Source organism: Podarcis cretensis (assembly GCF_951804945.1).
Source record: "Podarcis cretensis genome assembly, chromosome: 10".
NCBI classification, from domain to species: Eukaryota; Metazoa; Chordata; class Lepidosauria; order Squamata; family Lacertidae; genus Podarcis; species Podarcis cretensis.
Genome location: NC_137179.1, coordinates 19067399 through 19094657, shown reverse-complemented (window position 1 = coordinate 19094657; position 27259 = coordinate 19067399). Strand labels below are relative to the sequence as shown.

General features: G+C 40.9%; 1 protein-coding gene across 12 annotated transcripts in view; it reads left to right on the top strand.

Moving 5' to 3' along the window:
* ERC1 (ELKS/RAB6-interacting/CAST family member 1) overlaps positions 1-27259 on the top strand; it is a 178889-nt gene that overhangs the window by 117987 nt on the left and 33643 nt on the right. For all 12 annotated transcript variants that reach the window (XM_079992268.1, XM_079992274.1, XM_079992264.1 and 9 more), the window contains one exon: positions 15807-15951. In XM_079992268.1, coding sequence (XP_079848394.1) covers positions 15807-15951 — 145 coding nt within the window. The remainder of the gene's footprint in view (positions 1-15806; positions 15952-27259) is intronic.

Genomic DNA, 27259 nt, shown 5'->3' with positions numbered 1-27259 from the left:
TTAATTTTGAATAAATATTTTTAAAAGCACTAGGCACTGTGCAGTATATGATCTCTACACAAAAATACTCAAGTAAAAAACCAGCAGGAAAAAAGGAACAGATGTAGAAAACAACAAGAGTTATACAATGCACAGCAAAAACGAACAAGCCTATAGGCTGCTCAGAAGAGTCAGGATTTACCCTGGCACCTGAATTCTTTGGGTAGGCTCTCCTCCTAGCAGCAATGTCTATGATTATAATGGAGTATATAGGGTGGCAATCTCCAGGTCTCAAGCCACCAATGATTTCATTTTCATGTTCTAGTTCTAAAACTTAAAGCTCCCTAATGCCATTTTTTAAAAATGCCCTTTCCCACTGTGCCCCCCTCATTGTGGTGGCTGCATAAATGCTATGTGTTAGTCACCCTCTACCCTAACTGGCTTGATTGGCCTGATCAAAGCAGGCAATTGGGTGTAGAGGGTTAAACAGTGCCCATCTGTTCTGGATTTGCTGTTGCTGGAGGAGGCAGAAAAGCCAGGAATTAGTGAGTGGCTTAGTCTTTTTTCTCACCATTGGCAGCTGACAGAAATGCTGATGAGGTGATAATGAACTAAAAAGTCTGCCCCTTTGGCTGGGTGGGAAGGGAACCCAGACAGTGGGCAAGTCTCACTCTTGGCCTTGCCAAGATTTCCCCCTTTTTAATAGAATCTATCTAAGGCAAAAGTTAACAGGTATACTTTCCTGGATGCAGTCAGAAATGTAACTTGCCACCAACAGGTACTTGAGGAAATGCATGAAAATATATATCCACTGTGTTCTGCATCCATCAGCTGGAGTTACCAGACAGCTTGATCAAGCGGAGGCAATGAGGGAAGTGAGGTCAGCATGTGTGTTTATGAAAGGCAGATGCATAATGTTACTTTAACTACTGAATATATTTTGCAGAGCATACAGTTTACGTTATCTGGATTTTCTGGAAGTAGTTGCAAGCAGTCCTTAATCTTTACATCCAATTGCCCCACATTTCCAATTTAATTTGCTGCATTTCTACTGCTACTAACTTTTCATGTTTACTTAGGCCACAGCATACTAGGTGATGTGTGAAAAAATTGTGGTTAACATTGGCGATGTCGTTCCCTCAAAACATTTTGGCTCTTTTCCTGTTGTGTAATTTTCTGCAGCCTCAAATCCTAGCACTTTAGATAACTCCTAAGAGGTACTCTGTGTGTGTACACTTAGATTTGTATCCTACACAGCCTTCAAGGAGCTGAGGGTCGCTTATAAGAGGTTATTGGATTTTATCTTCATAACAACCATGATAGGCTAGACAGAGATAGTGGTTTGCCAAAGGCCACCCAGTGAGTTCAGTGGCTCAACAGAGCTTTGACCCCAGGTTTTCCAAGTCGCAGCACTAGTCATTGCATCATGCAGTATGACTCTGAATATCAGATGCCAGAGAGGACTCTTGTCTTCATGCCCTGCTTATAAGCTTTTTGGAGACACCATAGTTGGAAGCAGTGAGATAGCCTAGATGGACCCATAGTAACTTAGGTCCAGGGTACCTTAAGCGCCACCATACCCTGTACATCCCAGTTATAGTGAAGTAGCGTTATTAGCGGTCTTCCATAGAAGCACAACTTATATCAATTAGAAGTTGTGAGGTATTGTGGGCCCAACTCTGTAGAACTCCCTCCCACTGGAATGCAGACAGGCGCCATCTGTTGAGTTTCAGGTGCCTGTTTTTTGAGGTTTAATTTATGTTTTACATTTTGTGCATTGTGTGTTTTTATTGTTGTAAGCTGCTTTGTGACCTAGATGTTTGAAAATCAGAATATAAAATTTTAAAGCGCATGAAAATAAAACACCTACTAGCCTATGGTAAACAGTCTTATATAACTCTTTAATTTTTTTGATTAGACAGTCATTTTAATGGTTTTCTTTTACTGTTCTTATGCTGTTTTATATTTTATATATTGTTGTATACTACTGTGTTATACTGTGTGAACTGGTGGTGTATAAATACGTTTATTATATATTTTTTTAAAAATAGCTCTGGTTGCGAAGATATGCAGCATAGTATTTTGATCACCTGTCTACTTCTCCTGGCAGTCTACTTCAGCCATGAAATCATTAATGCCTGAACTTTGTTTTGGACATATTAGCTTCATTTCCCCATCCCCTGTCACTTGATCTTTACTATGTTAATATGCTGCTTTGCTTCACATTGCTTGCACACTTTCATTTGTATGATTGTTGGTACGGTTTTCATCATAATATCTTTATGACTGTCTGACTGATTGACTGCCCAAAATGGAGGCTATTGATGTCCCCCTGTTGTTGACAATGAAGCCACATGGGAGACTTGCACATTACAGTATATGCATTTGTTCCCCAGATGGCAAAAGGGGGCTTCCTAAATAGCAATATACAGTATAAGACCATGGAGCTGTCATCTGAAGAAGGCAGCTTTCATCTTCAGATTATGTCTTAACTGGTGTTTGACCCAAAGGAGTTGTCCGTATCCGGCACACATTTCTCTCTTCTTTCCACTGCAAGGTAGATATGCAGTAAGCCAGTGAGGCCTGACTTGGGGAAGTAAGGAAAACTACATATTTAAGAAGAAGAATTAAGGAAAAACAGATGACTCTTAATTAAAAGTATTTGTCAGCACTCCAAGAGTTTATTTCGAAGAATATTGCCAAGCTTTCAGAGCCCCTTCATATTTTGCTTCCCGTGACATATTTCAAGGAAACCAAAGTGTGTTTTTAAACTTGATTATAGGTTAGAGAATGCCAAGTAATTATCTGCCCAGAAATCGCTTTTCTTTCTTTTCTATTTTTTTTTTTATAACTATGCGTGAGAGGAAAGTTTGGTCAGAGTTGCCGGTATAATTAACCATTTCAGTCTGGTCAAGTTTCTATTCACAAAACATTAGATTTCATCTTCAGTTGATTGCCCGCAGAGGGTACAGGATTGCATGTGAGGGTATGCTTTGCTTTGCATGTGTGTGTGTGTGTGTGTGTGTGTGTAGTTCTGGGCTCTCAGGGTGGCTTCTTGGAGTTCATTGAAATAGATGCTGTTATGACAAGTTTCTTAGTATCGCACTTCATTGTGAGTTGGCCCAGAACCCTGATCATTTGTATTTAAATTTTTATTTATTCATGTATTCATATAATATATCGTATTTATTCATGTATTGGGACATGTAATCTGCTGTAGGCCATTAGGTTTAGTGAAAAACAAGCTAAAATATCCAGTAGCTGAACAAGCCCCACCCCACGCCTATGTAGATTATTACGCAGCTCCCCCAATGTTTATCAAGATGTTAGAGCAGGCATGGCCAAACTTGGCCCTCCAGATGTTTTGGGACTACAATTCCCATCATTCCTGACCACTGGTCCTGTTAGCTAGGGATGATGGGAGTTGTAGTCCCAAAACAGCTGGAGGGCCAAGTTTGGCCATGCCTGCGTTAGAGGGATCTCTGGGAACGAATCCCAGCAATACATGTATCTTTCCCATTGTTACATAACTTCATTGTAACACAGCCATTCCAAGCCAATCATACGGGGCTATTCAGACATTACTTTTACCCAGAGCCATAGCTGGGTGATCTTGTGCCCTTGGCAGAACCATCCAGATTGCGCCCCCTAGCCACAGACAAATTAGCTCTTATTTCTGCCTCCCCTCCAATCCTCCACCCATTTAATTCACCCTCTATTTAAAACATTTTCTTATGAGGCAATGATCAATATTTTTATTTATAGACATATTTATGGACATATTTTTAAGCCGATTTTGCAGCGGGGGGGGGGGGGACGGACCTTGCCTGCAACCCTGGTGGGGGCCCACCTTACCACTCCCTAGCTCTGGCCCTGCTTTTAGCCCTGGGATTCCACAAGGGAGCAGATCAGGAAGCAGGCCATTCCCCAAATTATGTTCCTAGAGTTTTGATCTTATTGACCCTCTTTCTTATGCATTTGTTTCTGAACCCATTTGCAAAAGAGCATCTTCATTGCTTTTCAGTGCTCAGCTAATCCTGTTAATCGGTGATTGATACAGTTTATCCTTCCAACGACTAGTTGAGGCAGTGGGAAATAAAAATGCTGTTAAGTTGGTTGGAGGTGCTGCCAAAGAGCTCCAGCAGAGATTGAAACCTATTGGAGTAAGTGTTCTCTGATTATGCACAAGTAGTAGCCTGTCAGGGGGGGGGGGGGAATTATTCAAGCATTTAAAATGTAGCCATTAAGACACTGAAGTTAGAAAACTGTGTGGATGTTACACTTTCTTATTTGTCTGTCAACGTTCTTAACTGTGCAGGATGATTTGCGAATTTGCAGGCTATGACATGAGGAAAGAAGGACCAGTTAATCCTTTAACAATCTCTCAATCTTCCTCTCTCTATCTCTCTCTCACAATATATATATACTTTATATACTGCTTGGTTGTAGAAAAGACCTCAAAGCGGTTTACAAAAAAAGATAAAACAATAAAATCATTCCTTTAAAAATGTACAACCATAATTTTAAAAATACAAAAAGTTAAAACCACAACAGAATAAACAATAAAACTCATACAAATGTTCTAAACATCTGGGTAGGCACATATGCGGTAAGGCAATATTGTGGGTAAAAGCCTACGATAAAGCCTCTTGCTAAAGGCTTTATATACCAATAAAGGTAAAGGTAAAGGTACCCCTGCCCGTACGGGCCAGTCTTGACAGACTCTGGGGTTGTGCGCCCATCTCACTTAAGAGGCCAGGGGCCAGCGCTGTCCGGAGACACTTCCGGGTCACGTGGCCAGCGTGACATCGCTGCTCTGGCGAGCCAGAGCCGCACACGGAAACACCGTTTACCTTCCCGCTGGTAAGCGGTCCCTATTTATCTACTTGCACCCGGAGGTGCTTTCGAACTGCTAGGTTGGCAGGCGCTGGGACCGAGCAGCGGGAGCGCACCCCGCCGCAGGGATTCGAACCGCCGACCTTTCGATCGGCAAGTCCTAGGCGCTGAGGCTTTAACCTACAGCGCCACCTGCGTCCCTTTTATATACCAATAGTAACACCTTAAACTCATCCTAGTAGCAAATCTGCGACCCGTGCAGACCTCTGAACAAAGGTGTTCTATGCTGACAAGGTCTCACTCTTGTCAGCTATCATGCTGCAGCATTTTGTACTAACTGCAACTTCCTGATCAAGCACAAGAGAAGCCACATGTAGATTGCATTGTAGTAGTCCAATCTTGAAGTAACCAGTGCATGAACTACTGTGGTCAGGCTCCCCCAGTCCAGGAATGGCCGTTGTTGATAAAAGGCACTTGTAGCCACTGAGGCTACCTGAGCCACCCTTGAAAGAGCTGAATCAAGAAACACCCTCAACTGTAAACCTGCTCCTTCAGGGAGTGTACATCCCCATCCAGTATAGGCAATTTGCCAGTTTCTCAGAAACAGGAGCTACTCACCCACACTGCCTCCATCCTGCCACGATTCAAGCTTAGCTTGTTTTTCCTCATCCATTTCACCACAACATCCAGGCAGTGGCCCAGAGACTACACAGTCTCTCCTGATTCAGATGTTAAGGAGAAATAGAGCCGAGTGTCATCAGCATAATGATGGCACCTTGCTCCGAAACTTCCAGTGACCACTTCCAATTGCCTCATGTAGATATTAAATAGGACTGGAGATAAGATAGTCCCCATTGTAACTTTCTGGACTCGGTCCTGAAGGTAGAACTGGAACCATTATAATACCATTCTGTGAGAGCAGAATGCTAGATTTGATGAGCCTTTGGTTAGATACAGCTGGGCTACTCTTTTGTTATGTTGTTACAATGCTAAAATGGAGAGAGGGAGAACAACATATGCTGCCCTAAACTCATTAGAAGTAAGGCAAGACATAGATTTAATAAATATAAGAAAAGCTGTGAACATGTACCAGTATCTCTGAGTTTTCAGATATAGAATATGGATTGTGGTAGCAAAAGATGCTGAACAGATTTGGAAAACAGATTTGGACTGGATCCTGTATAATCATATCATATAGTAGACTTCTGGCAGTGGATACTAGAATGTTTCACGAAAACAAGGTACAACAGTGAAGGAAAACGGATAAATAGGCCCCTGGAAAATAACTTGTGTTTCATTAGGAATGTGCATTACATTCAGGTGCAGAGATACAAGCAAGCTGATTTGGGATCATCAGTAGCTGCCAAAGTTTCTTACAGAAATGCAGTTATCTGTATGAGAAAGGCATTGGTATTGGAATGAATATTGATTAAAAATTGCTATTTTGATTATTTGGCATTCTTTCTACATCATACACCAACCATTCTGTTTCTCCATAACTGCTCAGTATTTTCCTTGCCACAAATATTAAAATTTCAAAATTAGCTCTACAGCTCCAAAGGCTATTTCAGTTTATTGTTTCTGTCATCAAAAAGTACTTACCACAACACATCTTATGTTCTCTTGGGGGGGGAAATATCAGTACAGTTGCAGGCTTAAAGAGATTTGGAAAACATAGGACTGGAGCCTGCATAATCATATCATAAAGTAGAGTTCTGGCAAGACAATCAAATGATAATGAATTCAGCTATTTCATGTTTTTCAGTTATGGGAATCTAACTGTTCTGTACTGTGGTTGGAATCACTTACCCCACAACATACTTTTTCCAACATACCACCTTATTTTGAAAGCCTTTCCACTTCTGTTGAAAAAATATAATGATTGTTAAGTCAACTATTGATTATTGTTAGTAGAACTGGAGCTCTGGAGTGCTAATACTTGAAAAGCAACTCCCTTATTTGATAGACAGTAGAGAAAACATACCAAAGTTTAAAAATGACTAATATTCTTGTAGAATTGGCCTTCATTAAAAAAAAAACCATGTGGAAATGTCTTAGGAATTCCAAGGGGAGATAAGAGTAAAACTTGAGATGCAGGTATCTTAATCCTATGATCCAAGTAGCCAGCATTAGTGAAATATCTGTCAGAACTTACAAAAATCCCAACCAATCTCTTTTATGATATTGTAGTTGAAACAATATTAAATTGCTAATGCAAGTTTATTCCCTGGCCACAACTGCTCTGTTAACTGCTACTGTTCATGGAACTACTCGTTGTTGTTTAGTAATTTAGTCATGTCCGACTCTTCGTGACCCCATGGACCAGAGCACGCCAGGCACTCCTGTCTTCTACTGCCTCCCGCAGTTTGGTCGAACTCAATGTTGGTAACTTCGAGGACACTATCCAACCATCTCGTCCTCTGTCGTCCCCTTCTCCTTCTGCCCTCAATCACCCCAACATCAGGGTCTTTTCCAGGGAGTCTTCTCTTCTCATAAGGTGGCCAAAGTATTGGAGCCTCAGCTTCAGGATCTGTCCTTCCAGTGAGCACTCAGGGCTGATTTCCTGAAGCACCGCCTTAGCTAATGGGGCCTCCTGCTGCCGCCATGTTGCCGGAGCTCGATTTCTGTTCTCATCCTGAAGCAAAGTTCTTAACCCGAGGTACTATTTCTGGGTTAGCGGAGTCTGTAACCTGAAGCGTATGTAACCTGAAGCATATGTAACCTGAGGTACCACTGTACAACAGATAATGGGGTAATGTTAAACAAATAAATAGCTGCATTAGTGTTTTGTATTGTCTCATTTTTTAATGTTAAATATTTGTACAGCTCATGCATTCCTTCATCCAGTGCTTCCTGCAGTTGGACTCCCAACAAGGAATTAATAGTTCTCAGGTATTATTTGAGACTGAAAAGACAACCATGTCACCCTTCTGCTTGTCCTGTTCCTTGCCCACCAGCCTTGTGCTTTTCATTAGTGCAAACCTGGAAACTCTTTTTGAAACCATTGGCAAATATTTATGAAAGGGTCATTTTCAGGTTGAAGAACCTTTTCTTCGTCATATTAGGACATATTTTTTTTATATCCACTATTTTAAAAGAGGATTAATCCACAATAATTTATACTTAGACAATTTTAATTCATGCAGAACAGTTTAAAAAAACTGCTAAGAATTAGACTCTTAAGTGTTTTGCAAGTGGCCCATAAAATAGTTTCCAACTTGATAGGGAGGAGTGGCCCATCAAGGCTAGAGATACAAGTGTATTAAGACTGTCTTGATCTGATAAGCTTTCCAAGGAACAAGAGTTGCAAAGCCACATGCTGAGTCCCACAATCTCTGTAAATCACAGTTGCTATATTTAAAATGTTCTGTTAGATTCGTATTAAACATGGTTGTGAGGTGGGGAAAATGGATAAAATCTAATGTAGACCTAATTAAAGTTTTAATTAGCAAGCTACTCCCCTGATATTGTAACGTATAGGATGTATCTCCAGCTACAGCGATTATGAAATGGTATGCGTAGGTGAAATTCTGTTTTATGGTTTTTCACTTAAGTGAAAAAGAAGGTTTTTCTTCTGTTAAAGATATCGTATGTGTCTGAGTTCATGGGAAAGAGCACCATCTTAAATGGAAATAAAGTGTTGTTTTTCAAAACTCGGTAGCCATGACGGTGTGGGTTGGGCAGGATACTATTTATCTCTTTTCTACCCAAAGTAACTAGCTTTTCATTTTGTATATTTTGTGTCCTTCTGAAACACTGTTCCATATTAAAACCACAGAAGTTCCATAGTAAACATTCAAGTTGGTTTATAAATAAAAATATACAGTGTAATGAATACTTTAAAATGTGGATGGGAATACATGAGCCAAGAAAGTGCAGTTCTAATCTTGAACTTGCACAACAAGGTAAGGTAAGCCAAATAAAGAACAACGAATTGTATCCAGTGCTGAGCTAGTGGAGATCCACTGGTGCAGCAGGACCTGTGTTTCCTTCCCCCCTGCACCCCCCTAAAATCTGCCCAGCCCCTAACCCCCAAGAGCTGAGTTTGAGGGTCCACAAAGGGAACAGGAAAGAAAGAAGTTCTGTTGCACTCACAGAAGTCCCTGGCATTGGATACATCCCATTGCCTGAAAAACCAATTTCCAAAGAAATCATTGGGGAGCAAAACTTTGGTGAGAAGTTATGAGAAACTATAATTAATAATGCTGACAGTCTTGTGTAAAAGCATCTGACTCCTTGTGCTCTATAGTTTAACCCATCAACTCAGAAAAATGGCAGCCGTGGTGTCATGAGAATGCACTCAATCTCTGTTGCAATGACAAAAGAAATGGATATTTAAGTAACACTTTTATACTGATTACAGGAGGCAAACCAATAAATACTGTATGATACAGCATGTTTATGGACAAATAACAATTAATGTACCAGTAACATTCAGACATCATATTCCATATCCTTCAAAATATGGCTTGAGTACTCCCTTCTCTCATACACTCAACTTAATATAATATTTTCATTAATATAATATCAATTAATGACTAGATAAATAAATAATATTACAATAGAATTTCTGCATTGGGTGTTTGTTTTAGGAGCCCAGTAGCATGGGAACTGAGGTTAAACACAGTCTGAGGTGCATAAGTACATCAGCCAGTCTTCATTTGCTAGCACCAATGGAGACTTCTTCACCTTCTTAGAGGGACATAAGTAGGACGCAGCTTAAAGGTCAGGACGTGAATAAAATCAGGGAAAGATTTAACTGCAAGCACTTTCTGCTGAAGGGGGATGTGGTGGGAAAAGTCTTCTGCCCTGTGCTAAAAGGAATTACCTCATTTTGAGATTTGGATGCTTGGGGAGCAGCAGGATCAATAACTCCAGTTGGGGCATTGTGTTGATCTCCTCTTGATTCCTGAACCGCTTTACATTTCCCATGTCGGGAACCCAGACGTTTTTGGTAACAATTCCTTCCTGTTGCTTGTATGGTTCTGCTAGAAAGGCAAGAATTCTCTCTAAACTGTGGAGTTGGAGTCTCTCTGGGGTGCTTTAACTAAATAAAAGCTCAGTGTCTACAGGCCATCAGTCTTATTCTGTCCCTCATTCACCACTCCCATCACCCACCCACCCTCAAACTAATCAACCTGGCACTGGGCGCTTTGAAATGTTTACTGAGAAAACAGTTCTGTTTTGACAGACAGCAATTACAGCACCTGGGCTTAAAGCAGATTTTACAGCTCTTTTGGGGATGCTTTATGAATAGTCACCGTGAGGTCGGTGCAGATTTGTGCAAACAAGCTTTGAGGCAGAAATGGAGCCCCATTCTCTTAGCTACACACAACGCTTTATCTCACACACATCCCTTCTGGGAGAATCCTCATTTTCTCAGAATAACTGGAACCATCTTAAAGCTACTCCATACTCTCCATGTAAAGAGAACCTGTAATAGGAAACAACCTTAGGCTACCCTGCATCTGGGTGGTTTTGTTTTGGTTTTAACCACTTTTTTAGAGCCTGTATTACTTAGTTTCAGTACTTGTGACTTGTTGGACTAAAACCTATTTTGACTCTGACATGACTCCTAAAATGGAAATTCTGTAATAATCTTGTTGTCTAATCAGTTTTACATGTTGAATCTAAAAGGTAGATTGAGGTATGCAGAAGCTTTTATAAAAACTGTTTTTTATTGTAAGCAGTTGCTTGCCCAGGCTTCCTGTCAATTCTAGGATTTGCCCTGTTTTTGTTCTACACAGTTGTTACAGAGGGAGTCTATTAGTCTTAACAATTAAATGAACCTCCATATGCCAAGACAGTGTAACTCTGAATACTTGGGGCAAGCAGCAGAAGAGAGCTGTTGCCTCAATGCCCAGTTTGAGGGCTTATTTATGCATCTGGCTGACCGCTGATGGAAACTGGATGTTGGAAGAGATGGATTATTGGTCTGAACCAGCAGCCTTTTTATATTCCTCTGAAGGAGTTTTTTATTTATTTATTTATTTGTTTGTTTGTTTAAGGCTATTTATAGAAGGGCTGCACTTTCTCAGTCTTCTGTCCCGCACAGGTTATCTGAAAACTTGGCTCCTGTCATTAAAAACCTTCTCAGTCCTTTTCCCCCTCACTGTATTTGCTTCATTTCTTAAAATGTTTCCAGCTTTGGAAAGCTTGGGTTTCAAAATCTTCTTTCTCCCAGCTGCATTTCAGTGTTTGTCATAGTGTTCACAGTTTTTTGTAATAAGATCATTCAGGTTATCTTTATTGACGCTCTGAACTTCATTCTTGGTTTCAAGAATTTGTTAACTCTATTTTTAAGTTAGCCTCAGAGTTTTTCCACAGTGATGTCCAGGACAGAAAATGTCAATGGCAGTTCTCTGTGAAAAGGTGTCTGTTTCTGTCAAGCAGTTACTGCTTTTCTCCCCTCACCTCGACCCCTGCTTTGAGCATGCATTGGCCTCTGTCTGTGTCTTCAGGAAGGAGAAGGGCTTTGGCCTATATTTGAGAACACTGTTCTCTCTAAGGAACTTGGCAGTTCTGGAACCACATGAAAGCTATTAGCATCAATCCCCTAGGTAGGGTTTGTGGTGAACTTTGACTGCTGTAATGACTTCTGTATTACAACAAAGGCAACATTTTTGTAGCATGCTTCTAATCTTTGATAGTTGAGAAGAGGAGCAGAGACCACGTGCTGCTGCTTTTAACATCCCTGTCAGTTGCTGGTTACAACTAACCTACAAAGGCTATAAAATATGTGAAATATTTTCCTCAAACTGTGCCACCTACAATAAAGGGGTGGTAAATTCATGAAATTTGTTTAGGGTTTCAATTAAAATTGCATTAAGGTTAACCCCCACTTTAAACAAAGTAGGGGAGAAACATTCCACATCCAAAATACTGAGGGGATTTAAAGGCCCCCAATATACTCTCAGGGTAAATAACTATTATATGTGCTATGTACTATATGTATATATGTGCATATATGTACTATATGCAGCAATTAAGATGAGATGTAACCCAAATAGTATTGTAGGGGTTTTATTCATATATGAAGTTGATTTTCAGTTTGGGAGAAGGAATCATCAGGGCTTTGAGACCCCATTGGGCATTATTATCAACTGCATAAATAATCTCTGTACTATAAACAGTAATCTCTTAATACAGTTTTATTTTTACATTAAACTGGAATCATTATCCAATGCATTGCATTTGAATCAGCTTATAAGTAAGGTGTTTTGGGTCTATCTTTTTTGCAAGCGTAAGGAAGTTGAACTAGCAAGCCTAGACTTAGCTAAAAGGTAAAGGTAAAGCACCCCGTTCAGTAAATATTCTTGTCCTTCTATGGCTTTGAACGATATGCAGCATTGGTCAGCATTGATAGCAATCACTTAGCAAAGAATTGTGAAATATAGCCTTTGTGAACAATATAATGGTTTGTGTAATGATCAAAAACCTGGGTTACTGTCAAAATATGTTCCTGTATTGATTTATAGGTGATGGAGATTAGTCTTAAAAAGTCAGATTCATAGCAGCTTTGTGATCTGTGCAGCCAGAGCATTCCTTATTCTTAAATTAGTATAAAAAACATACCAGTCTCTTTAATGGGGAAAATAACAAATCTAGAACAAGGAGAACATTGAGCGTGTTAAGAAGTTTACTCCATCACCTTGGGGCCACTGTAGTTACCTCTGAAACTGAAATTCAGCAGCTCACTGGTGAGCAGAGGCCAGCAACAAGAAGCACTGGTAGGGCTGAGATCTATTGTTTCTAAGTGGTTGCAGGGCTGTCCAGGTGTCCTGATTTAAAAGCTGCTCCTTGAGACAGGAAATTGTATCTTGTTCTGAGGTTTACTGTAATAAAGTACATAGTCCTGAGGGATGGTGCTGCTGGGTCCATGAATCACTTTATGGGCAGGCTGCTCTGACCTCGGCCCAGTGATTTATTCATATCATTCCGCAGCAGGAATGGGAGAAATGTGACCAACAAATGGTCTTGCTCCATGGATGAGCCTTTAACTAGGAGACCAATATATATCCTTGAAGCCAGTTCCAAGATGCCTTTGCAGTATGCCTTGGCAATCTGTTAACAGGGGAATTCCTCAGATTTCCTGAATGTGCTTTGTGATCTGTCGAGGTCTGAATGGCTTGCTTAAAAAAAGTAAAGGCTACAGACTGCTGTAAACACACTTAACTAGGGAGTTAAGCCTTAGGACTTATTTCTTAGTTAACTTACACAGGGTTGTATTGTTAGGGAAAAATCAGTACATTTCAAGTGCAGGGCTTCCAGTAATTCACTCTCAACTTATATTTCTGCCCAGGAATTATTTTGCACAATGCTTGTGCTGCTACTGTCGAATAATGTGATGGTAGAGTTCTGATAGTAGAATAAATCTGCAGTTCATAGAACTTACAGTTGTCAGCGATAGGATAAGGACTTAAATCAGGGGTAGGCAACCTAAGGCTCGTGGGCTGGATGCGGCCCAATAGCCTTCTCAATCTGGCCTGCGGACGGCCCAGGAATCAGCATGTTTTTACATGAGTAGAATATGTGCTTTTATTTAAAATACATCTCTGGGCTATTTGTGGGGCATAGGAATTCATTCATATATTTTTTCAAAATATAGTCCAGCCCACCACATGGTCTGAGGGACGGTGGACCGGCCCACAGCTGAAAAAGGTTGCTGACCCCTGACTTAAATTATTAAAATAATTTACTCATTGAAAAACCTGTCCAAAACTGCATAAGGTAAAGGTAAAGGTACCCCTGCCCGTACGGGCCAGTCTTGACAGACTCTGGGGTTGTGCGCCCATCTCACTTAAGAGGCCAGGGGCCAGCGCTGTCCGGAGACACTTCCGGGTCACGTGGCCAGCGTGACATCGCTGCTCTGGCCAGAGCCAGAGCCGCACACGGAAACGCCGTTTACCTTCCCGCTGGTAAGCGGTCCCTATTTATCTACTTGCACCCGGAGGTGCTTTCGAACTGCTAGGTTGGCAGGCGCTGGGACCGAGCAGCGGGAGCGCACCCCGCCGCAGGGATTCGAACCGCCGACCTTTCGATCGGCAAGCCCTAGGCGCTGAGGCTTTAACCCACAGCGCCACCTGCGTCCCCAAACTGCATAAGGTAAAGGTAAAGGTACCCCTGCCCGTACGGGCCAGTCTTGACAGACTCTGTGTTTATTCATTAGTCATCTGTTGATGACAGCAACTTGGAGTGATTACTTACACCTGTGAAACTGCTGTCACAGATCAAATATTATAGACAGAGCTTTCATATTCCTTAACTAGCACCAGCTGAAACACATTGCTTTCAGTGACAGCAGTTGATACTTTCAACTGCTAATCATCAAGTGGCAAAATATCATCAAATGGCATGTATCCATGTGTGGATCTGCCCAGATTAATATAAGAATAGACAGTAACTTTTCAAGTTCAATATGCATGACATGATAGCTTTCTGTGTGTGGCTGGACTATGTGTACACTCGTTATCTTTTTCTGCCAATTCCAGCATGTTTCCCCTCCCTTTCTTTCGTGCTTGTCAAATTCCTAGTTCATAGTTGGTATCATACACCCCAAGATTGGCATTCTTTTAATTATACAAAGCAATTTACACTTACATTCATACATACAACAAGCCTAGGTTAATGACTTTCATATCGGGCTACATATTGGTCTGAGAGGACAAGCTAATGCTTTTTTGCCATATACCTGTCTTAAGATCTAGAGTGGGTTATAGCTGTAAATCAGGGATGGCCAAACTGTGTGGCTCTCCAAATGTTGTTGGGCTACAACTCCTATGATTCTTGGCCACATTGGCTAACACTATCATGAGGGCCACAGGTTAGGTAATCTTGCTATAAATAATTTCAAGTATAAAACCAGTCAAGGAGTATCACATTTGGACCAACATCCTTTAGTTAAATAATGTGGAAGGTAGTAATTCGTTCCAGAGGTCCGTTCTGAACCTGAAACTGTTCTTAACCTGAGGTACCACTTTAGCTAATTGGGCCTGCTGCTGCTGTCGCGCCGCCGCACAATTTCTGTTCTCATCCTGAAGCAAAGTTCTTAACCCGAGGTACTATTTCTGGGTTAGTAGAGTCTGTAACCTGAAGCATCTGTAACCCGAGGTACCACTGTACCAGCTGACAGCTTGCATGTTTATATCGTGGAAATAGGAGCAATCTTTAAAAAAAAAAAATGACAAAAGTTGGCCTGAATCATTAGACACTGTGTTGGGGATATAGTGACTAAGGTGCTGGGGTGGCGATTAAGGCATTCATTATCTCTTGTCTTAGCCCTGAGCAGTGATTCTATAGTCTGAGAATCTTGAAAGAAGAATGAGGATCAAAACATTGTAGCTATGGGAAAGCAAATATTGATTTATTTTATATTATACAGAATTTCTATAGAGATGTTGAGAATAAAAGCTGAGTCATGTGACCACATCATTACCTTTATTGTGGGGAATTTTTCTACTTAAGGCCTAGCTGCATATTGTACGGGGGGAGGGGGAGTAGTTTGAAGTGTACTGAGTTCACACCTTGAACTAGGGACTGATTGCAAACTTCTACACAGACTATTTGGGTTTATATTATCCATTTAGAATGCAGGTAGAGGTGGATAATTTGCAATTTGGAGAGGTCTCCCAGGCCTGGCTCCTGTTTTGACAGCCCCTTCAGCAAAGCATCCTCCAGTGGCCTCTCTTCTGTGTCATGGGAACATAGGCAGACACAGACTGGAGGTAACAGCAAACAGCACCAGCCACACCCCAATAAGTGCTAGGTGGCTGTGTCTGGGAGCCACCTTCATTTAAATTTCCCACATAATACCACTCTTGATCATTGCATTGATCTAGCAGCTTGGCATTCATATGACAATCATTTTTAATAGCATGATTTTAAAGGGGGACTTGGGGCAGGTGGCAGTAATAAACTTAAAAACTTGACCAGGTACAATTAGATGTTGTTGAATGTACGTGCAATTAAGCCATTCTCCTGTTCTTTTTCAGGCAAGAAGCCCTTCTAGCTGCCATTAGTGAAAAAGATGCCAATATTGCTCTGCTGGAGCTGTCGTCCTCCAAGAAAAAAACCCAAGATGAAGTAGCTGCACTTAAACGAGAGAAAGACCGCTTGGTGCAACAGCTGAAGCAACAGGTACGAGAATATTGTTTGATTCAGTATGTGAGTCTGCCATGCAATTTGCAGCTTGCCTTAGGCAAATCCCCTTGGCTACTACCTACTTCCTCACATGTCATGCCTTCCCCAAACTGAAAGCTACTACAACACCTTTTTTCCAGCTATTTTTTCCAGCTATGAAGGCTGACTCTCTTACTTTCTCAAAAAGAGAAAATGCCAAAGGTTAAAGGCAACCAGTTAGGAATCTGTCCTATAAATAGTTACGTGCAAGACTGAAGTAAGTCCTACACATTAAAAATCGTTGATCATTTTATTTTTCTCTGATATGAAACAAGTGCCTGGAGTCAACATGGGCTGTATAAGGACTAATAAACTGAAAGCTAAATCCAAATAAGACAGAGCTGCTCTGTGTGAATGGCCTTTCAGTCCAGGCAAAGTAGCATTGATCTTGTTCTGGATGGAATCTCAGTCCATGTTACAGCTTGGGCTGATTAAAATGGGTCTAGATAAGCAGTTTATTCCATGTGTGCCTGCGACTGAATAGGAGCATCGTGTCTGTAAGTGTCAGCTTAGCTTCCATGGAGGAATAAGAAAGTGTTTATTACCTGTAGTAACTCTAGGAACATCAGAAACCCAGCCTTATTTTCTGTAAGAAGTCCCACAATTTATTTTGAGAGAGTTATAGGCATGCAGGCCTATTATTAAGATGCTATCCTAGATTAGTAGATAACAAAGCTTACTGTCAGAAAAGTTCATGTACAACCTATGAGACATATGCTCTCCTCCTCCTTTTTCTAGCTAACACAAACATGGGAGAACTGTTTGAAGGAAAATTGATACTTCTGAAAGGCTATAGAAGTCACTTAAACTATTCTTGGTGATTTTTAGCTAAGTAATTCATTTGCCAGATAGTTAGCAGCAGCTCCCATCTTTGGACAGCCACTTTTGGGCCCCCAGCCATCACCACCACCACCATTTACTTCACTTTCACTCCTATTACAACTAAATTACTCTGTTGCCAAAGGCAGCAAATTGGAGCCAAAAAGCCTTTCCACCAAAGGTTTCTTCTAAAGCACTGGTACTCTGGTAGCAGTGGTTTTTCACTTAACATTTAATATTGAAATAAAATGTTTAATGTTTGCTCAATTAAGTTCTTTTTCCGATAGTTAAAACCAACATTAAAACAGGTCAGAAATCAACTTTACAGTTTTTGTAATATTCAGCTTTACTGGAAGAGTAATAAATACTGTCACTTTGCAGCAAGATGGCCATTCACCAACAAAAGGCTTTGATACACAGACTTTAATGTAAAATACATATTTTCATTTCACCATGCTGATAAAATGCTTCTTGGCATTTGACATTTGACATCCATCCTCAACAATATGAGGAGAGGAAAGAATTCTAGTATTATGAGAATCTATGATCCTGCAGGCTTGATGCAAAAAATTCAAGTAAAAGCCTTGAGAGTATTTTCCTATCATGAGCTTCTTAGGTTTTTATCCTGAAGAATGTGAGATTTGTAACTCTCACAGAAAATACTTTTTAATAAACAGGTGTCTCCTGAAAACCTCCTTTTATGTGGTGTTTTTGGCTGCCCTTCTATCAGTTGAATAACCTGTTCAGCATAGCATTATAGTTCCATTCTATAGACTGAAGAACAAATCATATATGTAGTAGGTAACTTTCTAAACCCCTTAAAGCATTTTGTAACCATCAGTATCATTCTGCTTAATACATTCCACTTGATATGTGTCTAACAGCAATGGGGACAGGACAAGCTCTGTCTCATTTTCTAACCACCATGAAAGCAACAACTGAAGACCTCTGCCTATGGAGGACCAACACAATATATTTTGTTGCACAAGGCAAAGTACAAGATGGCACCTCTTTCAATTCCATGTACAGAAGCCAAGTGGGCTTGCAATTGGTTCTTACATCAACACTGGTGACAGGATAACATCCTCCACCAGACCAGAAGCAGCAGACCAGATTAGAAGGCCCAAGAGACAGGCCACTTGGCAACAGAGTTATTAAATAGTTTGGCAGAAATAAAAAACTGAGTTCAAGTTTTTCATCTGGCAGCGTGGGCTAGGACAGCATCTAGATTGCTCTCTCAAATCCAGCTCTTTGACATCTAATTTATCTTACAACTTAGCGTAGAATAAAGTTCACAAAGAAGTCAACTGGAGTTTTCCAGAAACTCTGTAGCCACACTAACCTTTGGGTTAGAGTACAGAAGCAAAATTACTCCTTAAAAATGCTTCACAACTTCTATCCCAGATGAATGGTAAGTAGCCAGTGTAACATCAACATTTTCAGAATTAGCTCTATGAAATGTAGACTTTTTGTTATAACTTCTGTTACCCAATAAGTAGGTAGGTTCCATGTTGGAGATTCAGTTTTGCTGTGTAAAGGGGAGTTCATGCCTCATGAATCTGTTAATCTCTTCCCAGCAACCCCTAAGGAAAAAAGGCAACCATGGATGAGAGCATATCATCTCGGAAACTGGTTAAAATATTAAGAGCCAAGAGTATTCATTAATTAAATAAATAATAAAAATTAATGAGTAAAACAATGTATTTCTCAAACTATGAACAATATAAAGTGTGCATCATGAACGAACTGTTAATTTTTGCAAAAAACACAACAAAACTAGAAAACTCAGTTTGGTAGCAGCAGAAAGAAATTAACTCATAACATGACTAGCCTCTGCAAGAGTGTTTCAGTCATCAGAATGCATAAAAAAAGTTTGATTGAACAACTTAGATTCAGCAACCAAATAATGACTACCTATTTTGTAGCATTCTGTGATGATTCCTTCAGTTTCCCTATTTGCATTCCTCACACAGTATCAGATTCCCACCCACTCAACTAGCAGATTGGTTACTGTTAAAGAGAAGGGAAGAGTTTTGGCAAAGACATTCTGGTTCTTTAATTTCTCTGTGTGCTTGTGTTTAACTTTGGATGAGGAGAAGTATTTCAGAAAGAGGATATGGTATTAGTGTTGTTTTAATTTAAAGTTCCTAGTCTTTTAGTAGCAGGAATGGGTTTTAATATAGAGACAAATTCATAGCAAAATGCTTAGCATTGACCAGGCCATTCCAGTAAACTGAGCTGCCTGTTCCAGATTGACTTTCAGTGTTCATACTGTATTTCCTGTATCATTGAAAGGATGAAGTGCAACTGTCACCATATATTCTGGCCACAGTTTAACTACCCCCTCCCAGTAATTTTTCTTAACTGGTTCCTGGTGCCATACTGGTTGTGGGGGCTCTATTTGGAGTTGGGAGGGTGAGTAGCATAGCTTCTGGAAAGCAGTACTGTTTAACAAAGCCCAGATGTGCTGATGAGTGCAAGCTGGTACACTTGGATTAGAAGTTATAGTTGAGCCCTGCTATATGTGTGGTGAGGCACTCATTGTGGAATTAATGTAAATCTAAATAACTTGGCCTGCTTATGTACAGTTTATCTACCAGATATGTGTCACAACATAGTTCTCAAATCATTAGATGCTGATTATAGTTTATCACCATGTAAAGTGCTGGTCTGCAGCTTAGCTTTGTCAGTAGAAGCCATGGGGAGATAGATTTTCCTGTGATGTCTTTAGTGCTTTAGATTTCTGAGGTTTCCCAGCAGAAGCTCTTCAAGACAAAAGCTGTCACTTGCCCCTATCTGCCTGCTAGTTGATATTTAAAGAATTCTCATAGCAGTGAGGCAAGCCTTTCTTAGGAAGAGATGTGGAACACAAGCACACTGATGAATCAACCCCAATGGATGTGTTTGGGGCAATAATAATATATAATAATAATTTATTATTTATACCCCGCCCATCTAGCTGCGTTTCCCCAGCCACTCTGGGCGGCTTCCAACACAAGGGTTGAGCATCCATAGCTTGAGGACATCTGGACCTCACCAAATAGTATATTGCTTACTCCAGGTTTCAAATGATGGAACTTCTCATAAGCAATATTAGCATAGGTTCAAATCATAATCCCAAATATGAACAATGGCAATGGAAAATAAGAATATAACTGCACTGTTTTTAGGCAGATGGCAATTGGCTTTATAGGGGGAGAGGGTCTGGCTTCAGAAAACAGTCTCCAACTCAGAAGAGCTTCACCAAAAAGAACTTCAACTCTCTGCTGCCAATAAGGTTTTTCTGTCTCATATTTGACTTGTGAGCACCACCTGTGCTCTCTTAGTCTATGTTTTCACACCATTAACTTTAAGTCTTTTTTTAAAAGTTTTTTTTTTAAAAAGTCAACAAAGTTACAGGCAGGACAGCTGGAAGTAACTGTATCAATGACCAGGACTGACCTATTTTTCAACAGTTGAACCAATCATTACATATAGCCACTGTCTAAACTAGCGGTTATTTTCCTATAGAGCAGTGTGCTGTGGCATCCTGGGTGCCTTGAATGATGGTTGGGGTGCTGCAGGCAATACTGGCTTTTGCCCTCCTTCTTTCCTCCCTCCTTTGATGCCCTCTCATGTCTCTGCCTCCCAAAGGCTTGCACAGCTGTTTGTTGCTGCAGCCCTGACTGCAAGCTCCATGGGTGAATGTTGCCTCTTGGGCTGGCCAGGGGTTGCTGGTTGCCAGGAACCGAGGTAACCTCAGAGTAAGCAAGCAAGCAGGTAAGGGAGCCCAGCCAGCCAGTCTTTGAGACAAGTCCCAGGCCCCTATGAGACCGTGTGAAGAGGCATCTCTTTGGGGCAGGGGTGGGGTAGATCACAGACCAGGGACTGCAGCAGTAGCTGCCCGGAGGACTCCCAAGGAGAGGGGGCTGAGGGAACACTCCACAAGCAGTGGCGTAGCGTGGGGGGTGCAGGGGGGGCCGGCCGCACCGGGCGCAACATCTGGGGGTTAGGGTTAGGGGGCGCAAATCCACGGGTTAGGGGGCACAAATTACTTGCCTTGCCCCGGGTGCTGACAACCCACGCTACGCCACTGTCCACAAGGGGGGGTGTATGAAAAAGGGTGAGAGGCTGCCAGCTCTGCAGGAAAGGGGTGACGTAACTGGGCTCCTGAGCCCCACAGGGGTGCTGCAGAAAGAATGTAGTGGACTCAAAAAGGTTGAAAACCTATGCTCTCTAGAGGTTTTTTTTTTAACCCATTCATCTCTGTGATTTCAATTTATTTTAGCTGCTGGGCTTTGTTTTTGTTTGACTGGCTTTTAATTCCCACCCCCCAAATCTGATAAATATATAATAAGTAATGAAAATTATGTATAGCATTTGAGTGACCAATTCTCAATAGTTCTTACAACAATCATGTAAATGAGGTTAGTATTATCCCCTAATTTGCAGGTGTGCTGAGACAGAAAATATATTGGTTTTTCTTAAGGTCAATTAGTTCATGGTAGAGGTGAGATTTAAATCACAATCTTCCAGATTCACAATTAATTTATTTTGCTATTTTGCTTATTGCCATATAAACAATAGACAGTCAATTAATAGGCAAAAAAGTGTAACATTAACATTTAGTCCAAGTTTTCAGTCTGTTGCCTTGCATTGTCACCATCACAATGAAATTCTTTTCTTAGATGATGCAGACAGAACTTTAAATGTGAGGGTTGCCTTTCCAAAGTATGTTAATCTCCCCCACATGTTGGAGCTGTGGTTGCTTCTACCCTGAATTCATTCTTGTGGCTAACAAAATGAGATCATAGAATCAGCACAATTCTGAATCTCCAAAAGACTAAGAGAGATTAATTAAAGTAGTACAGAGGATATAGCAGAATTTGCATGAAAACTAGGTGCTTTCATTGTTTCTGTACAAAGTTTAGAGTTACCTATTTACTTAAACTTTGTTTGTTTGTTTGTTTGTTTGTTTGTAGTGTCTTGAAGGAATGTGTCTGGGATGTTTTGTAGATTTTTCAAAATAGTTTATTTTATGTACTATTCGGCTTTGGTATTGGTACTGATGTAGAGTGGGCTATAAATCTAAATAAATAAGTATATATCAGATTGCTGTCTTCCCTACCCTCTGCCTGCCCAGTCTCATACAGAATCTATCCTTTTTATATTTCGTGCTGAAATCAGAATCTTACATTTCTGCCAACTTCTGAAGTTTAAACTGTTTTTTTAAAAAATAAATAAATAAAAATCCTTATATGTATGCATAGTTAAAATGGGAAGGCCGTGCTCTGTGTGGAAGCAATAAGTAGCATGAGGTTTTTAAAAATCCATGTTGCCCATTTCTGCATCCCAAAAGGAAGCAGATTGGGTTTCAACAAGTTGTGCTTGACTGGAGATTGCAGAATCCATTGTCTGGGAGTCCTAGGGAAATCTGGATTCAGATCAGCTCCCTTTTAACCATCTGTTCCATCTTTCTCCTCCATTATTTCCAGATGTTTAAACTACTACAAAATTCTGATATAACTTTTGTTTCCTCTTCCACTCTCTATAATCAAACCTGACGTCCTTCCCATTATAGGTCTTCTGCCTTTTATGATACTGTGGGGATTTTATAAACTTTTGGCTTTCCTGATCCTTCTCAGGACCCCCAGTTACTAGTAAATCAGCCAAGACTTCTGGCCTTTTTCTGTTAGCTCCTTCATTCCTACCTCTTCTTTTGCTTCTGTCTATGATTTGTGATACTCCTTCAGCTGGCTTGCTGGCCTTAGAATGACACTATCATCAAGGACATAAGACATAAGGCTGAGTACGGTAAATGATTTAGGTTTCTCTTGTTCAGGGGAGGTTGCTCACCACACACACGCACCAGATACAGTGGGCAGTTCTAATCAGAGACTGCTTCAACACTATTTTCCTTTTTTTTTTTTTTTAAATAATATTTATTGAAATTTCCAGATATAACAGAAAAAAGAAAAAGAAAGGAAAAGAACATTTACTTAAACCTTATTTTCGTTAACATTTTTCCCGGACTTCCCCACCTCACCCCCTCTTATATTCCAATTCTCTTAAATTAATTCAGCAAGTTCTTACCCCAAATTTTGAACTTATTATCATTGACCCAATATTAAAAATATTTTTCCCCCTAAAATCGACCCCTGTTCCCTTCCACGAATTCCCCTCTTTAATATGCAGAACAGAATGAAATAAGAAGTAAAGAACAAAATATAATTTTACACCCTTTGGATTCCAAATTTCCCTCCCCCCTTTCCCGGTTATGATCCCCAATGTCCATCAATATCTGCTGTCGGCCTGGAGATCCCACATCTATGTCCAAATCTCTCTCCGCTCCACTTTGCCGTCTTTTTAATAGTCTTTGCCATCTTTTTGGTAGTCTTTAGTTTCGAACACCCAATCTTGGAATGACTCTATCTCAAGAAGGTCCATTCTTTTTTCCATCCAGATCTCTATATTTAAGAGTAAAACTCAATTTTTTTATTTCTTAGACCTTTTAAATCTGGATGTCTCAAATGTTCCCACTTCCAGCTTTGTCCAATTCTTGTTGTTCACTTTCCTCACTTTCCTCTGGTTTCTTTCCCTGTTCCACTGCAAAAACGTTCTAATTCCAAAAGCTTCTAGTTCCTCTACAGAGGCTTTATTTGTTCAGGAACAAAAACTTGCGTCAAGTCCCTTCCATTCTTCAATAGATAGATCTATTGTCTCCTTTAGTGTAGAGACCTCTGTAGACAAAATAATGTTTCATTTCTGCAGTTTTCCCAGGAGATAAAAAGTCCTGTCCAATTCCATGCGTATTTTTCCACTTACAGCAATTCTTGTAATGTCCCAAAGCCCCCTCTAGAGGGATTATGGTAACTCAGTTTCTTTCCAAATCACACCCAAAAGTCAGAGTAGCTTGTTATCCCTTGTTTTCAACAATTTATATCCAAATTGTAACAAATATAACCGGCAAAGTCATCGTAACAAAGTTCTCTTTTTATTCTTCAACTTTGACAGCTACTTTGACAGCTGTCAAAGCCTCTATATCTCCTCACCAGGCGCTCTCACTGATCGCTCCCGGTTCCTGGGGGGGGGGGTTTACATTTTAGCTCACACATTCCACTTTTCTCCTCCGGCTCAATCTTGTAATTTTCCATCGTGAAATTAATAACTTTATCAATAAAAAATAAACCCTTCTCTCGATCTTAGTTGTCAAATCTTGCTTTATGTCCTCTACAACAGGGGGGAGACGGACTTCCTTTTTGCACCTCCCCCGCTCGTTCCAAATTTAATTTTTTTTCCCTTTTAAATCCGATTTCCCAATTACTCACGGGTTATTCTTTTTAGTCCAAATTTTCAATAGAAGAAGTCAGCGCTCTCCGTCAAATGGCATGCGGCTTCACTCGGCAGGGGAAGCGGAATACTCATAGCACCACACCACCCCCCCGTCCCCCACTCCGGAGCCTTTAAAAAGGCTCCTTCGTGGGTCGGGGGGGCGCAAACGGTGCCCGCCGAGTCACCATGTCCATGGGTTTCAGCGCCCATGGTTTTTGAGGGCCCCCGCATCGCCGGCGCGGCAGGACCCAGCCCCTGCCGAGCAGGCTCCCTCCGGAGCTCGGAGGGAGTCCGCCATTCGGCGATAGCGCCAACCCGGAAGTCCTGCTTCAACACTATTTTCCATGTCCTTTGCTTGTATATGTTGTCAGTGTTATATAAAAGCCAGTTCCAAGGGTTCCATCACACCTGAGTGTCACACTAAGAAATTTAATCCAAATTGGGATGGCTCTCAATCATAACTGTGCAACATAATAAAATAAGGAAAATCTGGGACACAATTTGGACTGGAAGATAAAAATTGTAGCTTGCCTCAGGTACTAGCACTAAGAGTCCTTCTATATGGGGATTTTGCTTTTGCCCTACTTATGGTAATGATGGGCATTAGGAAGGGGGCAATGTTTCTTAGGTATACTGTAATAGCCTTCCCCTTGCTTCCCTCTCAAACTAAGATATGTATTCAGGAAAGAGGTGGGTAAGGATGAAGGGAATGCCTGAGAACAAGTGACTTTCAAAAGACCACATATCCTCTCCACAAAATGTTACGGACAATTAACTGGTATAGAATAAATAAGAGATTGGCACTAAATGAAAGTCATTTACCAGTACAAATGTCTACAAGACATTTACTAGTCAGCTACTGTTCAAATTGTATAGTAACCCTTTTATTATATACAAGTGACAGAGAAGGTGGTCGGGAATTATCTGTGCCTCTTTGTGTGACTATATATACGGTCACCATGTAAATGGACACTCAGCCAATGAACAAGATATGTTAATAGTATAGATGAGGAGTGGAGAGGCTGTTGGACCCCAACTCCCATCAAGCCCAGCCAGCACAGCCAGTGGTCCAAGATGATGGGAGTTGTAGTTGAACAACATCTGGAGGGCCACAGGTTCCTCATCCCTGGTGTAATTTAGCTAAGCTATTTTGTTTGTAGCCTTCCCTCAGTAAATGTATGAAAAGAGGAATTATCTGCCAGTTAGTGTTGTGTGTGTGTGTGTGTTGTTCAGCCTTGTGTTAACCAGCAAGAACTAGCAACATTAAGAAAATACCTTTAAAATTTCAGGACATGTGCAAGCATATGTACTTCCAAGTTGTAAAGCCACTGTTGAAGGGTACTTGTCATGTGCAACTGTGTCTACTCAGATCCAGCTTAGGAAAACCTGTTCCTATGTGTTTGAGGCAGAAGCTGGCTGTGCATGGTGTATATTTGTAGAAGTTGTGGTGTAAAAAGCTTGTGTGTGTTTTACGTACCAAGCAAATGTGAAACACAATAAAATTGCAATCAGTGCTTTTTTGAAAAAAGTGGACAGCCCACCTGAAGTATTTGGGAGACTGGTGTGAATGATATCATGATTCTGAATCACTGATAAATACATGAGTCAAAAGCACAGTGAAGACAGTGAAAACTGTGCTCACTCTGCACACAAGACCATCACTAGTTGTCTTTCTAAGGTAGATCTGTAAGCAACCAATTTAATATGGCTGCCGCTGCCTTGCATGCTACTCCAGAAATTAGGTTTACTGTGTTACTCCAGAAAAATATTGTGAAGGCACTTGGAAATGCTAAGGGAAGAAGTGAGGGAGGACTGTACTCCTCCTCCTCCTCCTCCTTCTTCTTCTTCTTCAGCCAACTTTGATTATTACTCTGCCAAAAGTAATAGCAGGCTCAAATAGTTTTGTTTCTTTAAATAATGTTGCTATCAGCAGTGTTTATATGATGCAGACACAGGCGCATTCATGTGTGCACCCAGAACTGTTCCTAGGCTCTTGCAGACAGCCTGTGTTAAGCTGACACTGAGCAGCCCCCATCACTTTAGAATCCAGGAATTTACATCTATTGGTAAGCATTTTTTTCCCTTCCTAGGAACAGTTCCTAGAATTGGGATGGCGGGCTAGGAGGGGGATGATAGTATTTTCAGCCTACATATAACCCTTTGAAGGTGCAAGCAGATTTCTGGGTCATATGGTAACACACACAAACAAAAGCTCTGGTGAATCTGTGAGTGTTGAGCACCTTAGATTTGTTGCCATTTCAGGCAGTTCAATAGCTACTGAAAGAATTCCTAGCTGCCTAAAAGAAGGTTGTATAGCTGCAATTATTGTCAAAACAATTAGATGGCAGTGTGTGTGCGCCCTCTTACTGGAATCTGAATAATTCACCCACAAATAGATGAAAGGAGAGCCAGGCACCATCTTTTTTTTGTGCAATAGAAGTGGTGATGTAAAATTGTAATTGTTTGAAACCACTTCATTGAGCTTTTATGATAAACTTCTTTTCACATTGCCTTTGAGAAACTATTACTTTGTCCAGTGTTGCCAATGACATTGCCATTAGAGAAACTAGACTGCCCTTGAAGCTTCAACTATTGGACGTTTAAACTGCACTTTTCAAGTTTGCAAAACTGGAATGAAACCCTTCATAACTCCATGAACTGGAATGTTGGTTAATGTGATTCTATTTTACAAATACTAGGGACGCGGGTGGCGCTGTGGGTTAAACCACAGAGCCTAGGACTGGCCGATCAGAAGATCGGCGGTTTGAATCCCCGTGAGGGGGTGAGCTCCCATTGCTCGGTCCCAGCTCCTGCCAACCTAGCAGTTCGAAAGCACGCTAAAGTGCAAGTAGATAAATAGGGATCGCTCCAGCGGAAAGGTAAACGGCGTTTCTGTGCGCTGCTCTGGTTCGCCAGAAGCGGCTTAGTCATGCCACATGACCCGGAAGCTGTATGCCGGCTCCCTCGGCCAATAAAGCGAGATGAGGGCCACAACCCCAGAGTCGGTCACGACTGGACCTAATGGTCAGGGGTCCCTTTACCTTTATTTTACAAATGGATGGTAAATCTTGACCTAAACCAAACTTGTGGTGCACTGAACCAAATGTACATGTATTTTGCCTGTAAGGTATTTAAT